Raw genomic sequence first — 14,655 nt, forward strand, 5'->3', positions numbered from 1 at the left:
GTTATTTTGGGGATCGGAGGGTAGAGCTCCCTCGGAGCCTGAGCAACTCCGCGTTCCAGGGAGACTTCATTCCGAAGTTTTTGGGATGAAGCAAGTTGCCGCTTCCACATCTGCTTTTTTTTCCAGCTGCTTGTGAGTATTTGAAAGCAGACGGAGCAGACCAGGAGAGACTGTGCTTAAGTTTGATGGTGCCTTTAACTTCAGCAAGTTTCCTCTTCCTTTTCTTTTGTTCACTTTCCCTTTAGAAGAAAGGGAAAGTGAAAACTAAAATGGCGATCGTCTTTCTTGCCTGATTTGCATTACAGAGTAAAACCTGGATACAGATTAACTCTTTAAATACAGAAGTAAGAATTTGGCTTTTATTCTTTCCTCTTTTTTTCTCTATTTTTTTTCTCTTTTTTTTAAGAACACTTAAAAGAACTGTGCCCTTTTTTTTTTTTTCCAATAAGAATCTTTCTTCTTGGAACTTAAGAAAATGGCTTCAAAACGTCTGCCTCCCGCCCCTAAGGTTCCTATTTCTTCTCCAATGCCTCAGCCTGCATCTCAGAAACCAAAATCACCTCCACCTTCTCCTCCTCCTCCTGCAATTTCTCTTAATGATTTACAAGATGCTTTAAAACAGCATGCCTTGGATATTAAGGAGGAGGTAAAAGATCTTATAATTGCAGAGAGGGCTAATACAGAAGAATTATTGGAGAAAAAGAACAAACAAGTAAGAGACCATATCCTTCTGGCCTTTCAGGGCCTAGCCCTGCACATAGAAAGGATTGATGACCAGATGGAAAAGATTACTGAAAATGCATCAAGGATGGAATTTAGAATGCAGGAGGTAGAGAACAAGATAGAAATTACACAGGATGAACAAATCATTTCACAATATAGGGAGATGGAACACGCATTGCGTATCAGAGGCCTGAGGGAGAACCCTCAGGAAGACTTAAAGATGCTTATTGTGAAAGATATTGCTCCTAATATTGGTTGGCGGCCTGAAATAATTGAGAATGAGATAGAAAAAATTTTTAGAGTTAATTCACGGGTTGCTAGACAGAGAAATCTACCAAGAGATGTGGTTATTTATTTTTCTAGAAGATTTATCCGTAATGAAATTATACAGGCTTTTTACAAACAAAAGTTTCAAATTGCTGATCAAGACGTGATAATTTTAAAAGAGATACCTCCAAAAATTTTAAGAGCCAGAAAAGATTTTACTTTCTTGTCTGATGAGTTGAAACATCGTCAAATTCAGTTCAGATGGGAGATTCCAAGAGGAATAATAGTAAATTATGAAGGGATACGTCACAGATTAACTACTGTTTCCAAAGCAAGAGATTTTTATCAGTCTATCTTAAAAGCAAGATTGTCACCACCTCCACAAATAAGGATGACGGAAGAGTCTCTTATGGCAGGAGCCTCATCAATGATGGTTATGGAACAAGCTGCACCGAATTCTGACATAAAAGAGCAAAGGATGACACGAGCTGCCCATAAACGTAAAGAAAAAGAGCAGTTGCAGAAGAGTGGTGAAAGTTTGGTTGTTACAGAGCCTGTGGGAGGGGCAAGACCAAAAAGATCTTCGACAGCAGATCTGCAGGCCATGCTCCAGAGGCTCCAGGCCGGTGGAGATGGTCAGGTTCCTGACCTGGAATGTTAATGGCTTAAACGTGCCCCAGAAACGAAGAAAGATTTTCCATTATTTGAAACAACATAATAATGATTTGATATGTTTGCAGGAGACTCATATAACTTTAAAGGATTCTAAATTCTTGATGAATTCCCGTCTGGGCACACATTTTACTGCTCCAGCCCCTGGGAAAAAAGGGGGAGTGGTAATTTATGTGAAGAAAACTTTTTCAGCTAAACTAATTGAGGCTGATTCTGAAGGAAGATATCTTTTTGTGGAATTATTATTACAAGGCCGAAAGGTTCTTATTGTTGGACTATATGCTCCCAATCAACAACAGAAACAATTTTATAAGTTGCTGCATGGCAAGATATCTCAGTTGGATTATAAATCGGTAATTTTGATGGGTGACTGGAATGGGGTTTTAGACCCAACTATAGACAAAAGAAATTCCTCTAAAACTTTTATTCAAACTAAATTACCTATGACTTTCTTTGATTTGAAGGAAGAATTGGAACTTATTGATATTTGGCGAGAAAGGAATACAAGTGATAGAGACTTTACCTTTTATTCTGATAGACACCAGTCATTTTCAAGGATTGATTTTTTTTTGATTACTAGTGACTTCCTCCCTAGAGTGAGGAAGGTGAAAATTTTTCCTAGAACATTGTCAGATCATAGTCCGGTGTGGATGGAGTTATATTCGGAAGACGGGAATAGAAGATCCTGGAGATTGAATGAGAACTTATTTAATCGGGAGGAGTTCGTACAAAAGTGTAAAGAACATTTAAAGGACTTTTTTACTATAAATATGAATAAGGGAACATCGATGTCTATGGTGTGGGACGCTAGTAAAGCATATATGAGGGGAATTTTGATTCAATTGAATAAAGTTTTTAGGGAAAAAGGGTCACAAAGACGTAGAGAAATAGAAGAAGAGATCAAATCAAAAGAACAAGAGTTGGTTCTTAACCCTACTGATAATAATTTAAAGGTATCTATAAAGATGCTTAAGGAACAATTTAACATGTTGATGGCAGATCAGGTGGCTACCAATCTGTCGTATATGAGACATAATACTTTTTGCAATGCGAATAAGCCTGGGAGGTGGTTGGCTTATCAGTTACGAAAGAAACAGAAAGCTAGAATTATAGAGAAAGTAAAATATAAAGGTACTGAGGTTTTTCAGCAAGATTTGATTAAAAAAAGCTTTTTGGACTTTTACACAAAATTATATTCAAGTGATAATATAAGGGGTTTGGATATAGATAAATATTTACAATCAGTACATTTTCCTAGACTTTCAGAGGAACAACAAAATGGGATGAATAGTTTAATTACTGTGGAGGAAATTGGCTTAGCTATTAAGCAGTTAAAGGTTGGAAAGTCTCCTGGAACAGATGGACTGACTTCTAGGTATTATAAGATTTTATCTGAAGAAATGATAGAGCCACTAAAGGAACTCTTTAATAGTATTTTGTTGGGTATGCAAGTTCCTCCTTCTTGGAAAAGAGCTTTTATATCACTGATTCCGAAGGAAGATCAGGATCTTACAGAGCCTAAGAATTATAGGCCAATTTCATTATTGAATGTTGATTATAAGATCTTTACAAAAATTTTGGCAAATAGATTAATGCAGGTTATGAAAGACTTGATTCATAGTGATCAAGCAGGATTTATAACAGGGAGATATATGAAACATAATGTTAGACAAATTATTAACTTAATTGAGTACTTGGATAAGAATAATCAGATTCCTGTGGCTTTTATCTTTTTGGACGCTGAAAAAGCTTTTGATCAATTGGACTGGCAATTTTTATTTTCTTTGGTAGAGAAAATGAATTTTGGGGATAATTTTTTACATGCACTTAAAGCTATATATCAGCAGCAATCTGCACAAATTGTTGTAAATGGGGGATTGACTGAGAATTTCAATATTCAAAAAGGGACAAGACAAGGATGTCCATTATCCCCATTGTTATTTGTTTTAACATTGGAAATTTTATTGATTCAGATTCGGGAATCGAAGTTAATTAAGGGTGTAAAGATAAGGAAGAATGAGTATAAATTGCGGGCATTTGCGGATGATTTGGTTTTAATTTTGGAACAGCCGAATCAGGCGATTGATGGTTTATTAGAACTTATAACACAGTATGGGAATGTTTCTGGTTTTAAAGTTAATAATTATAAGACTAAGATATTATCTAAGAATATGTCAGTTAAAGAAAGGGAAAGTTTGATTAAAGCCACAGGTTTTCAGATGGTAAAAAAGGTTAAATACTTGGGAGTATATCTAACTGCTTCAAATGGAAAATTGTACAAGAACAATTATGAACCACTATGGGCAAAAGTCCAAAAGGATTTAATAGATTGGAAAAAATTGCAATTGTCATTGTTGGGGAGAATTTCAGCTGTAAAAATGAATGTTCTACCAAAGTTTCTTTTTTTGTTTCAGATGATACCTATTCTTAAAAAAGAGGCAAATTTGGAGGAATGGCAAAAGGGTATCAATAATTTTATATGGGCCGGGAAGAAACCAAGGGTTAAATTTAAGATATTACAGGATGCTCGAGAAAGAGGGGGACTTAAGGCACCCAATTTGAAATTATATTATGATGCAGCCGCCCTAACTTGGTTAAGTGATTGGCTTAATTTAACAAATATGGATATTCTTTTTTTGGAAGGTTGGGATTTAATATATGGTTGGCATGCATATTTAATTTTTAATAAGAAAGTTGATCGGACTTTTAAATCACATATTTTGAGGAATGCCTTACTTCGTGTTTGGAAGAAGTATTATTATAGATTAAATTATAAAATACCTATCTGGGGGATTCCCAGACATGCAATTGAGGGAACCTCTAAGGGGACAAATTTTGATAAAATTTCATATAAAGAATTGTTAATTTGTTCTGGTTCGAATTGGCATTTGAAATCCCTAGATGTATTAAGGCAGCAAAATATTCTACAGTCATGGTTTCAATATTTACAAATAATGGATAGATGGACTGTAGACAAGAAAGAGGGAATAACACTAGAAGATAGACAATTGGTTATTCAGATTAAAAACCAAGGTCCGGCTCATATAAAAAGAATATATAATGTTTTATTAGAGTTAGATTCGGAAACAGAATTGGTTAAAGATTGTATGATTAAATGGGCTCAGAATATACAGGAGCCGATCTCATTGGATTTATGGGAGATAATTTGGATAAGAAATGTTAAATTTACACAAGCTCAAAATTTGAGAGAAAATTTTTATAAAATGTTTTATAGATGGCATTTAGATCCTAAAAAATTATCTTGTATGTATTCCAACATACAGCCCAAATGTTGGAGATGTGGCAATAATGATGCGACATACTTTCATATTTGGTGGAATTGTAAAAAAGTAAAGGCTTTTTGGATTATGATTTGGTGGAACATTCAAAAGATTTTTAGAAAGAAGATAAAGTTTACTCCTCAACTATTTTTACTTGGTATTTTTGTTGACTTAAATGAAAAAGAAACTACTTTGATGTTGAATTTATTAACTGCAGCAAGGTTACTAGTAGGTCTATATTGGAAGAAAGATTCTTTGCCTACTTTAGAAGAATGGATATTTAAAGTATCTAGTTTTGCAGAAATGGCAAAAATTTCTGCTTATTTAAAGGATCATACACAAGAAAGATATATTACTGTATGGGGAAGGTGGATAGATTATATTCAGAAAAAATATGGAATTAAAAAGTTTTATTTATTTTATGAATGAATATCAAATATTATAGAGAATTGTTTTATAAGTTATGGAGTTAAAGGTTAATTATGATATTTTTTTTTCTTTCTCTCTTTTTTTTTCTTTTTTCTTAATTATTATAATTTTCTTTTTCTTTTTTTTTCTTAACCCTGTATTCTGCTCTGGGAAGTGAAGGGAGGGGGGGTGGGGGTGGGAGGGAGGGTAAGGGGGGGTTCTCTATTTTAAAATTTTATTGTATTTTTATAAATGATTGTATGTTTTAAAAAATAAAAATTTTCAATAAAAAAAAAAAAGTAAATCCCAACCCTCCAGATGGAGTATTTCTACATTTGTTAAATTAACCCAGTTTTCCAAGATGTTTTTTAAACAATTGAAAAACTTAAGGGGTAGGGGTTTGCCTAACACAAACTGTCTCCAGAGTTTCTTGTCTCTCATTTTTTTATGCCGCTCATGTGGCAGCCTCTGTTTATTGTTTCAATTGCCTCCTTAGGTTCCTGCTGAACACTGATAGTATATCATTACCTCGTCAGCCTAAATCAGGCATATCAAACTGCCAGCCTGCGGGGCGGATGTGTCAAGCCAAAACTGTGCCCACCCCATTGCTGGCAATGGGGAAAAAAACCATATGTCACGCGACATCATGTGACATCGTGAGTTTGACATACCTGGTCTAAATACTCTAAGACAGGGGTGTCAAACTGCCGGCCCGTGGGCCGGATGCGTCATGGCAAAACCACACCCACCCCATTGGCGACAATGGAAAAAAATCGCGATACGTCCTGACACGTCACGTGACATTGCGAGTTTGACACCCCTGCTTAGGATTTCATTTGTGACCTCAAAACAGAATTTCAACAACACCTGAGTTTTCAAAACCTCTTCATCTCCTGATTTTTACTGGAAATTAAGGGCAGAGTCATTCACATGACTTCACAGAGAAATGCTTAAATTCATTTTTGCTCTACAGGTGAACTGTAGGCCAACATCAGTCCCAGCAAGAAAATCTGACCAGATAACTATAATATGTTGCTTCCCTCTCCATCATAATTCCAGACTCTATAGCATTTTCCCAAGTGCTAAAAGAATCCCAGAGCAAGACAAAAATACCACAGCACAGTTGTGTTCCTAACAGTTTACGTCAAGATGCATATTCTTTCAATAAAACGTATGTAGTCATTATGTCTAACAAAAATTGTTAGCCTTATCAGTTGTGAATTTTTCTATTTCTTTTCTGAAATCGTGGTAGTTTAGACATTTAACGAAACTTTTTTGATGGAGTATTTCTTTCCATGTGAAAAGGGAAACTCACATGATATTACTACTATAAAACTGGTATCTTTCTACACAGTGCAAAATGTTGATTCTAATAGCTGCCACTAAATGATCTCAATAAATATTTACGGTATAAACATTTACTTACAGGATGCTTTAAAGTACACAACTCGTATAACACACAGCCAAGAGACCATATATCTCTACAAAAGAAAATAAGAAATTAGAAGAATTAAAATAATATTTAGTAACCCAGCAAAAACATCTATTCCAACTATTTGGTTATGCAAAAAGTTGATTATTCATATTCTATTTAATATTATTTATAATATACTATTTATTATTTTTAACACATTGTTATTATGGCTACCAATAGTCCTTGCTTAACAAACCGTCGCTCTGATTTTGAAGTTCTGATGATTGCATCCCTCCCAAGATCATGTGATCATATTTTTGGTGTTTTGTCAATTGGCTCACATTTACCAGTCACGTGACCACAACCTCTGGTAATTTTTGCCAGTATCCAGTATTTATTTCCAATTTCTGGCAAAAAAAATACCCACTGAGTATAGTGGATTCATTTAACAACTGCCATAGAAAAGGTAGTAAAATCAGGTGCATGACCAGTGCTTTTTTTGTAAAAAAAAAAAAAAAAGGTGTCGGAACTCACACACATCATACAAACCGCCTTGCCTACCCTACAAGATTCCATCCAAAAAAGGTGCCGGAACTCTGTTCTGGGCGTTCTATGACAAAAAAAGCCCTGTGCATGACCATCATGACTTACAACCAAAATTTTGAGCTCAGTAATGGACATAAGTTGAAGACTACCTGCCTTTGGTTATGAAAAAGTGGTAGCTTCTTCAAAGGTTGTTCTATTGTATTGTAATTAATGCCTGCAAATAGAATATTATTAAAGCAGCTATTGAGGCCAAATAGGGTGTTTTAAAACTGCAAAAAAAACCCAATGTGTGCTTCACAAGAAAGCTGACCTTTTAAGAGTAGTTTCTACAGAGAAGTGTTCAAAAAGTCTGAAGGCAAAGACAGCTTGCAATACCAATGTTTATATTTGCTATCTTTCATTTCAAGAAGGCCTTCAAGAACTGCAGGTCAATTGCCACTTGGAAAGCAGTATGAATGAATTATTTATCAAAAAAGATTCTTGGCTTTTGAGGAGTTATACAGTGAACTGCATGCTCCAAATTAAGGCTTATTAAAATAAAGTTGGAAGAAACAACTATTTGCATAAAAAACAGGTTTAATTCTTAAATATAGAAGACTTTTTAACAATTCCTGAAAGTTGACTTGACAGGAACAAGAGTCACTATAAAATTTGCCCATTTTTTTAAACTCATTTTTTTCCAATTTCACCATCCCTCTCTGTCTTTCTCCACAAAGATAGAGGTATGTTCTGAAACTTACGTTTTATTATTATATGGTTTGTTTTCACAGATTTCAGGTGATAGGTAATATGGTGTTCCTACACAGGTACTAGCAAATTCCATTGTGCTAAAGAAAATAGCAAACAGAAAAAAGTATTTCTTTTCTTTGAAAATAATGTGATTAATGAAGCTATCTAGAGAAATCACAAAAGACATAACTTAGTCCATTATTTGAAAGGCCCTACAGGTGAGTCCATTCAAGGCCTGATTGAGATAGCAAGGTCTAAATAATTTACAAGTAACCATGATTTCAATTTCTGGTTTAGAGCATATTAAAGAGTTTCCCAATTTCAAATGTACAGGTAATGGGAAACCACTGTTTGAAAATGCACTGTTTCTAATTTCTTTTCTCATGTACAAAGGAAGAAGGAACTTCTAGATGAAATCCAAATTTTTACTGCACATCTTTTCAATAAGACATTTCACAAAGTTAATGTCTGACCAATTCTATGCCTTGTTCACTGGAATTTTAAATGGAATAAACTCATCCAATGTTTACCTAATACCAGTGGTTTTTTTGTAAAAAAATAAATAAAAAAGGTGCCGGAACTCACACACGTCATACAACTCGCCCTGCCTACCCTACAAGATTCCATCCAAAAAAGGTGCCAGAACTCCGTTCTGGGTGTTCTATGACAAAAAAAGCCCTGCCTAATACTAAGGGAATAACATTATCCATAAAAATATGCTTACTTGTTCAACATCCTTGCAATGCCAAAATCTCCCAATTTTGCTGTTTTTCCATCATTGCTAAGAAAAATGTTCTGTAAACAAAATACACCATAATTAAAAGTGGATGCATGTTTTATGTCTCAGAGATGATGCTAAAAACTCTCTCCCCAAATTACCTGTGTTTTTATGTCTCTGTGCAGAATCTTCCTGTCATGTATATGCTTCAGGCCTAAGGCAACTTGCACGAACCAACCCAAGATCTAAAGATAAAGATAAAATATCAATACTTCATAAAACACAATTGTTAAATTTTTTTCAAGAATACAGTCTTGGGAAGGAAACAAAGAGTTCACTATTTTAAATATATACATATACAGAAGTGTGACACAGTGGACTACAGACTTATTAAAATGTCAAGGTTAGAACCTATTCTCTCTCTCTCTCTCTCTCTCTCTCTCTCTCTATCTCTCTCTCTGTGTGTGTGTGTGTGTATATATGTAACAGAGAAAGGGGGGGAGGGAGACAGTTTTTATTTTGAGATCTTTTGAGATTGCTGAATTTGCATATATCAAAAGGTTTCAGGGAATCTCTCACTCAGTGATGCTGTTTGTTTTTCCAAGCTGGCCATTTTGACATCTGTCCCTAGAGCAGGGGTAGGCAATCTTTGTTCTTTTATGACTCATGGACTTCAACTCCCAGAATTCCTGAGCCAGCACAGCTGGCTCAGGAATTCTGGGAGTTGAAGTCCATGATTCACAAAAGAGCCAAGATTGCCTAACCCTGCCCTAGAGACTAAAATATTGCTATATTAGTTTGTCCTGGCTTTGAGTCTTGACTTAACATCCATTAATTCTTTTGCACAAAACATATTATAAAGCACATTAGAGGAAGCACGTGTGAAGGCCCTTCTAATCTTGGCACCTTCACATGGTCTTCCTGCAATGTGATCCTGGCTAATCAGAATTGGTTTCAGATGGAGTTGGCAATTCTATTGGAGAGCACCTGATGAGGCAAGACTGCCTTACCCTTTCATCAGCATTATTGTATTACAAATGAAACATATGTTTGAAGTATGCAATCTTGGAGTTGACATAGTTAGAAATACTCAGCATTGCCCAAGTTTTTTTATCTATTTTATCTTCTATTAATTATGGAATCTGTCCTAAATTTTGGCTTATCTTCCTTTCAGGTAAATATATTATGTGGAATTCTATCTTATTAAAGCATAATTACACAGTAATATAAAAATAAATAAAACACAATGTAAGCCAGGATCTCCACTTTGAATGTTTTGCTGTGATGAACAATGAAGGGAATATAAGTGAAAATATTCCTCAAATTACAAACTTACTTTATCCTCATCAAAGAGCACTCCACATTGCATATTTATTCTTTTCATTAGGTCACCTCCATTGCAATATTCCATCATAATATACAAGTTATTTTTCTCTAAAAAACATAATAAATTAGGTTTTGAGCCATTAAAAGAAGTACACAGTATAAAACAGAAGGGGGAATCCTGCTGGATTGGATCAAAATTCCACCTTTTCTAGTATTTTGTGTCCTAGGCTGGCTGAAGATGCAACTGAAAAGCTCACCAAAAGGATATAAAGGCAAAGCCTGTTGCTGCTACTGCTATTAACAGCATATTTTGGATTTGAAGCATGCAATCTTGATTCTGTAATATACCGTACATTAGACATGTCAAACACAAGGCCTGGGGGCTGGATGCGGCCCATGAACTGGTTTCATGTGGCCCGCGAAGCCATCCTGGAAACAGTGAGGGAATGGCCCCCACTGCTTTGGCCCTGGCCCAGGCTGGCTGGGAGCCAATGTACAGTTTTGTGGTGGCCATCTATGCTGAAACACATTCAGTCTTAGCTCCACAAGGCCATCTGGAAACAGCGAGGAACCACCCTCTGCCATGTCGGCCCCACCCACTGGGTGCATGCTGGGGAGGTGTCACCCTTGAGGAATAAAGAAATGCACCATCACCTGGAAGTGGCCAGCAAATAGCCCTCGCCTACTTCACATATCCGGCTTGATGGGCTCTGCCCTGGTCCCACCCCTTTCTGCCAGAGACCCTCAGATCTGTCCCACTCCTGCCCAGGCTCCCACAGGCACCCTTGACGCGAATGATGTAGAGCTGGCCATGCCCACCCAGTAGGCCACACCTATTCTATCCACGCCCACCCAGTAGGCTGTTGCTCAGTGAGACATTCATTAAGTGAATTTTGCTCCATTTTACAACCTTTCTTGCCACATTTGTTAAGTGATCATGGCAATTGTTAAGTTAGGAACATGGTTGTTAAGTGAATCTGGCTTCTCCATTGACTTTATTTGTCAGTAGGTCGCAGAAGATCCTGGGACACTGCAACCATCATAATTGAGTCAGTTGCTAAGAGTTTGAATTTTGATCACATGATCATGGGAAAACAGTCATAAGTCATTTTTAGGGCCCTTGTAACTTAGAATGGTCATTAAATGAACAGTTGTAAGTCAAGGACTACCTGTAACTATAAATCGCAATGATACCTTGAAGGGAAGTGTAGAAAGCTACAATATTGGGATGCTTCATCTTGGCTAGAAGAGTTGCTTCTTTCTGAGATGATTCTTTTTCCTTCCTTGGCATCTTTATTTATTTAAAAAGATAGCAACACGAGTTATGTTATTATTTATGTGACTGTATGGAAATACCACAAAGATATTTAAAGAATTCTGAATGCTGCTTAGTGTAATTTCCCCTAAATTGATGACCTCTGAACAAATCTTATATTTCTAATAAAAGTTATTGTTGCTTGGGAATTAATGTGAACTGTGTTCCCATTTTTTTGTTGTATTAACATAATTTCACAATTAAAAATTACTAATTTCACATTATTTAAAGGAAGTCTGATTTATCAGGAAAGGACATCCTAAGCCAGGGGGTGTCAAACTTGCATGTCACATGACGTGTTGTGACGTATCGCGACTTTCCCCCCATTGCCGGAGTTGGGGTGGCCGCGGTTTTGGCAAGATGCATCCGGCCCACGGGTCGGCAGTTTAACATCCCTGTTCTAAGCTTATTATTCTCATTCATAAGTAGTGTAACACACATTTCATCAGTTTCTTTCAACATCCTTTAAGAAACAGACTACTTCCTTAAAGGCTATATATAATATTTTCAGAACTTTAAATTGTCATGGAACCTCAGAAACAGCAATTGCAATAACACATTGAATTCATTATCACAAGCACTCAGACATAAAACAAACTTACTTTCAGTTGTACAAAAGCATTAAAAATGCTTCTTCAAAACTTAATCTTATGTCAAATATTCAAACAAATTGTGAGGTATCTGTCTAAAATATTGCTAATGTTACTGTTTCTGCCCTTAAGCAGATCTTTCTATGATTGACATCTTCACCATGGATCAAAAGTATACATGTTATATAGAGAACTATTGTAAAATATAAATATTACCTTAGTTAAATTGATCTCCTTGATAACACATTGTTGATTATCCTCTTTTTTTCTGGCTAAGAATATTTTGCCAAATGCTCCTTCTCCAATCATTTTAATTATTACATAATTATCCATGATTCTGAGTTTTGGAAAAATATCAAAAACAAAAAGAATGAAGAAGTTAATATTTAAACCCCAAACTTTACCTCAAACTGTAACCTTTAATTCTTCCACTGCAGATTTTTTTTTCTTAATATTATCTATTTTTCTTGGGCAGATACTCACAACTGAAAGAGCAGTATCCCTACCCTTTTAAGTGAAGCAGTTGCAAAACAGGGGAAGTTATTATTTCAGATGCATTATTATGAAATGTGCACATTATAAAATGACAGAATTCTTGGACTTCAGAGGACGAAAGTGTGTTATACGTGAAAAATCATGCTATTTGTAGTCTTATGGTTTATTCAAGTCACTAGAGATGTTTTGACAACTAACTACATCTGACCTAACTCTTCTGATGGCACCAGGTTGGGAAAGGCAGCCGCCTCGCACATAACCTATTTAACAAATCTCTGGTTAGTGGCTGGATCCAGATGAAAGACACCTTAGGTTCTGCATGCAAGTTGCATGACAGAAAAAAAAAACTATAGACAAACATACTGTACAACCGATCATAACAACACTTTTGACTGGTTATATTATTCCAGATTCCTTTCCAAGCAGATTCAAGAGTACTGTATCTCTAGAAAATGGAACCCTTGATCTATTTTCCCTCGAAGTGAAGGATCCTTCACACAATCCATCAATTAATGCAGATGTGAATTCGAGGTGAGTGGCAGTTCTAGTAGACTGATAAAAACTAAGCACTTCTCTTATTCTGAGACGCCTTAAAATGGACGCAGGCTACAGCTTTCCACACACTTTACCCAGGAGTAAGCCCCAGTTATCTATTGAGGCTTACTTCTGAGCAAACCTCTGTAAGTTTGGGTTGATAACCTCATTAAGAGAGAAGCTTAAACTATCCCTTCCCTCTACGGGGGAGGCGGGCAATTTCCCAGCCTGTCTCAGCACTTCCGCTTCTCCGTTGCCAAGGAAACTGAACTGACGCGCGCCCCCGCGCGCAGGTTCCCTGCCTGTTCGCGCTCCGCAGCTTTATCTTCTCTGTCGTTCACCCGCCGCCGGGACGCTTCCCTGCGCCCTGAGATGGGGGAAGAGTCCTCCAGAACCAAAAATATCAACTTATACCCCCTAAACTACCTTAAGGTCTCAGACGGTGGAAGAAGTAGCTTCTTCAGCGCCCGCGGAGGCGTGTTTTCTTTACACCCCGCCCTATTGTCCGGGGTCATGGATCGGCTTCTGCAGCCTTCCGCAACCTGACGCCTTTAGTGTGTTAAAACTACAACTCCCATCATCCCTCTTTAGCATGGTTCTATTATAGTCGAAAAGAACTACAGTACTAGTAGGTATCAGGCTGAAGGGCACGTTTGTAGAAAACAATAACTCTAGAGCAGGGGTAGGCAACCTTGGCTTTTATGATTCGTGAACTTCAACTCCCAGAATTCCTGAGTCAGCCTGGGCTGGCTCAGAAATTCTGGGAGTTGAAGTCCACGAGTCATAAAAAAGCCAAGGTTGCCTACCCCTGCTCTGAAGTTTGCACACCACCTCCTCGCGTTGATCTCCCACCCCCTTCAAATTTCCAATTATTTCATACTTCCGTAATAACCTCACAAAATGCAGAGGGCAGAATGTTGCTTTAGCCAAGCTGCACAGTGAATAGATACTAAGTTTGATTGGTTTAAACCGAATTTACTCCCAGATAACTGAAGGTTTTAACTAATTATACTTTAAACTGTGCATGAGCTTCAGCTCCCAGAAAGTTAAGAACATTCTGCTTGCCAAGCACCTTCACATCTGGAAGTCACCAAAGCTGAGAGCCCAGCTTTTAAAAAATTTCATTAGAATATATTTCTTTTTAACATTTCAATAGGTATCCTGGGGGTGGGAGTCTCTTGCAGCAGAACATTCTTCAAAAGCTGTAACATTTATTGGAGTTTTTACTAGTTTAGCATTTTCAATTCATATAAAAAGAATATAATCCCTAAAGTGTAATATTCTGTATGAAAAAATATGTATTTTTGTTAAATACATAATTTGGTACTTGAACATTCCCCCCCCCCAAAAAAAGAGATTTTTAGCTTTGTGCCTTTTTCACTGACATCTTTTTAGCAGATAACCATATGAACACATGAACTTCCATATGCAAGAACAATGGAGATTCAGATTTTGGGGTCACCTGTAATCATTCATATTGAATCTTTTGTGTGTTGCATGCTTGAGCCTAACAGATTTTTTTCAATTAGGTAGTTATCTTAACAAAAACAATCCCTCTCCATAACCATCACTAAAATATAAATCAAACACATATAGTAGCTTACCAATTGCGTAAAGTAATGAATTGAAAGTATTGT

At 36.5% G+C, this 14,655-nt stretch overlaps 1 protein-coding gene across 11 annotated transcripts in view; it reads right to left on the reverse strand.

Moving 5' to 3' along the window:
* NEK5 (NIMA related kinase 5) overlaps positions 1-13,499 on the reverse strand; it is a 46,838-nt gene extending 33,339 nt beyond the window's left edge. For 8 of the 11 annotated variants that reach the window (XM_039353273.1, XM_039353280.1, XM_039353279.1 and 5 more), the window contains exons 1-8: positions 13,445-13,499; positions 12,206-12,326; positions 11,279-11,375; positions 10,095-10,192; positions 8,920-9,003; positions 8,765-8,835; positions 8,052-8,138; positions 6,778-6,832 (exon numbers count right to left, since the gene is read on the reverse strand). In XM_039353273.1, the coding sequence (XP_039209207.1) occupies positions 6,778-6,832; positions 8,052-8,138; positions 8,765-8,835; positions 8,920-9,003; positions 10,095-10,192; positions 11,279-11,375; positions 12,206-12,322 (609 nt within the window). In that variant the 5' untranslated portion in view covers positions 12,323-12,326; positions 13,445-13,499. The other 3 variants (XM_039353271.1, XM_039353270.1, XM_039353272.1) reach the window with 3 other exon arrangements.
* Between the last annotated feature and the right edge of the window lie 1,156 nt (positions 13,500-14,655).

The sequence above is a fragment of the Crotalus tigris genome, unplaced genomic scaffold (genome assembly GCF_016545835.1).
Source record: "Crotalus tigris isolate CLP2741 ecotype Arizona unplaced genomic scaffold, ASM1654583v1 scf7180000018510.657491, whole genome shotgun sequence".
In the NCBI taxonomy this organism is placed as follows: Eukaryota; Metazoa; Chordata; class Lepidosauria; order Squamata; family Viperidae; genus Crotalus; species Crotalus tigris.